The 2,495-nt window shown below is 43.2% G+C and overlaps 1 protein-coding gene across 1 annotated transcript; it reads left to right on the top strand.

The window, feature by feature from the left end:
• Positions 1 to 763: 763 nt before the first annotated feature.
• Positions 764 to 2,444, top strand: LOC135334314 (putative L-amino-acid oxidase YobN). The gene has a single exon (XM_064529453.1). It carries the CDS (start codon positions 818 to 820, stop codon positions 2,399 to 2,401), a length of 1,584 nt encoding a protein of 527 aa, XP_064385523.1. The 5' UTR covers positions 764 to 817; the 3' UTR covers positions 2,402 to 2,444.
• Positions 2,445 to 2,495: the final 51 nt, after the last annotated feature.

Genomic DNA, 2,495 nt, shown 5'->3' with positions numbered 1-2,495 from the left:
CTCTGCTGTGTGTCAACAGTAACTATTTTAGGATTTTTTTGGCACTTTTTGACCTGCTTAGTCCATTGTATGTGTATATAGCTATCATCAACGCTGCGAATGCAGACTATTTTTTATAATTGTTGTACAGGCACGTACATGCGTATGCATGCATGAGTTTTAATTTTAGCCCAAGCATGAGCACTTGTAGTCACCATTCTTGTAGCAAACAATACAGTGGAACCTCCATAAAACGGACACCATTGGGGACCAGCCTTTTGGCCGTTATAGAGAGGTGGTCTTCCTTGGGAGGTTTCGATTGCCAGCTATGTATTTTCTATGACTCATTTCTTGCTGCAAATGAATCTTGGACTTGGAGCTTTGCTAACTGCTTCTTTAGCTCATACAAGCTTTGAAAAGGCTGTAGAGACAAGCTACAGCCAGGTTTTCACAATAATGCTATCTCAGCAATAATTTTCTGCTAATTCTGGGTGTGGCTGTCCCTTCTGGGAGGTAATTTTCCATTGCTAAAGCTAGTTGGGGACTAGAAAGCTGCTCGTTATACGGAGTAGAGAGGTGGTCGCTCCTGAGAGGTTGCTTTACATTGAAGTCATTGTAGTTTCAATCCGGACCTGAGCTCTTGGCCGTTTTATATAGCGTGTGGTTGCTCTTTGGAGGTGGTCGTTAATGGAGGTTCCACTGTATACTACCAACATGTTGTCTCGAATACCCGCCTCAACCTAAAATAGATTGAGGCGGGTATTCGAGACTAACCAACTTTTCATTATACACGGCTAGTAATGGAGGTCATCCAATTTGCTCAGTCATCCTGGAAACAATGGCGAATAGCACTTCCTCAGCATCTCTGCTCAGTAAATACCAAGAGTACCTGGACAGAGCTGCAGGTCTGAACCGCACAGAGGACCATGCTCCCCTCTCCCTCCCTCCTAAATTTAGTGTCGGCATCGTGGGGGGTGGAATGTCTGGCTTATATTCAGCGATTCTTTTACAGCAACACTTTCCAGGAGTTGAAGTCAAGATTTTCGATGCCAGTGACAGAGTAGGAGGCTCTGTGTACACTTACCGTTTCTCGTCTGAGCCAAATCAGTATTTTGAAGCTGGCGCTATGAGAATTCCATGCATTGATAGTCACCGACCTGTATTTTCACTCATTGAGTTTCTCAACAAACAGTTCCCAGACGATCCTATTGAGCTGATGGATTTCAAGTATTTGAGTTTAGAGGGAAACCGAGTTTTTGTCAACAATACGAAACAGAAGAATGGTTGCATTATGTCTGCTAAGTATGCTGCTGAACACTACAAAGAGCTTGGATTTCCGGAAGATGCTGTAGCCGATGGAGAAGCCAATAAATTATATCTTGAGGCACTGAAACCTCTCTCTGAAGCATTTGAGACCAATTTTGAAGCATCTTTGATGAAATACCACGACATGTCTTTTCGGGAATACCTCTCTCGTGATCTGGGTTGGAGTTCCAAGAAAATCAACTATGTTGAAGTTATGTGTTGTCAGACCAACGACTTGCGTGATGGACTGTTGGAACAGTTTTTCTTTGATGGCATTTTTGATTTCCAGCTAACATGGAAAACTATCAAAGGAGGTATGTCCAAGCTCCCAGAATTGTGTGCTGAAGCCGTTCAAAGAAGAAATGGAGTGATTTTGTTAAACTCAAAAGTCGAGTCGCTATCACAGTCAAATCAGAGTGTTAAAATTGGATTTTCTCAACCCAAAACAAAAGATCTGATCTACGAAGAATTTGATGCTGTGATTATGGCTGTTCCTTTGCCTTTACTTCGTCTCATTCCCGAAAGACCATATTTTGGTACGGACGCAGAACAAGCTATGAGGGCAACGTTGTTTGATCCTATGAGTAAATTTGGCTTGCGATTTCACTCGAGATTTTGGGAGCGACCTGATTTAAACCCCCCACCCTCGTTTGGTGGTCAGTCAACGACAGACTTGCCAATTCACTGGGTTATATATCCTGACTACGGAGTGGGAGAAAAAGAAAAAGGAGTACTTCATGTCTACAATTGGAACAGTGACTCTATGCAGTGGAGAATTCTGTCGAAAGAGGACAAGATAAAGAGGGCTCTGCACGATCTTCAATCACTCTATCCGGAAGTGGACATTGCCCAAGAATACGCTGGAGGTGAACCAGGGAGTGAACATTTCCTGAGCCAAGCTTTTGAAATAGATTGGTGGGGAATGACATTCTACCTGCCTGGACAGTTCCACGAGTTCTACCCTGCAATGGTCAAGCCTCAAGGGAATATCTATTTTGCTGGTGGGCATCTGGCCAGCTCCCTTGCATGGATTGTGAGTGGACTGGAATCGGCAAAGCGAGCGGTGTCGCTACTGGCAACCAAGTATGGGATCAAAGATGTGGACTATATCAGATAACTGTATTGCTATTTTGTGATTAAAAACAATGTTGAATAAAATGCAGTGATTAAAATTTGCTCAAATGGAAATGATCGTTGATGAAAAAGGCTGC

The sequence above is a fragment of the Halichondria panicea genome, chromosome 3 (genome assembly GCF_963675165.1).
Source record: "Halichondria panicea chromosome 3, odHalPani1.1, whole genome shotgun sequence".
Classification (NCBI taxonomy): Eukaryota; Metazoa; Porifera; class Demospongiae; order Suberitida; family Halichondriidae; genus Halichondria; species Halichondria panicea.
Note: the sequence above shows the minus strand (reverse complement) of the source record. Positions and strands in the feature narration are given on the sequence as shown.

Excerpts from the sequence above, each read along its gene's own strand:
- LOC135334314 (XM_064529453.1), top strand. The coding sequence starts at position 818 with ATGGCGAATAGCACTTCCTCAGCATCTCTGCTCAGTAAATACCAAGAG.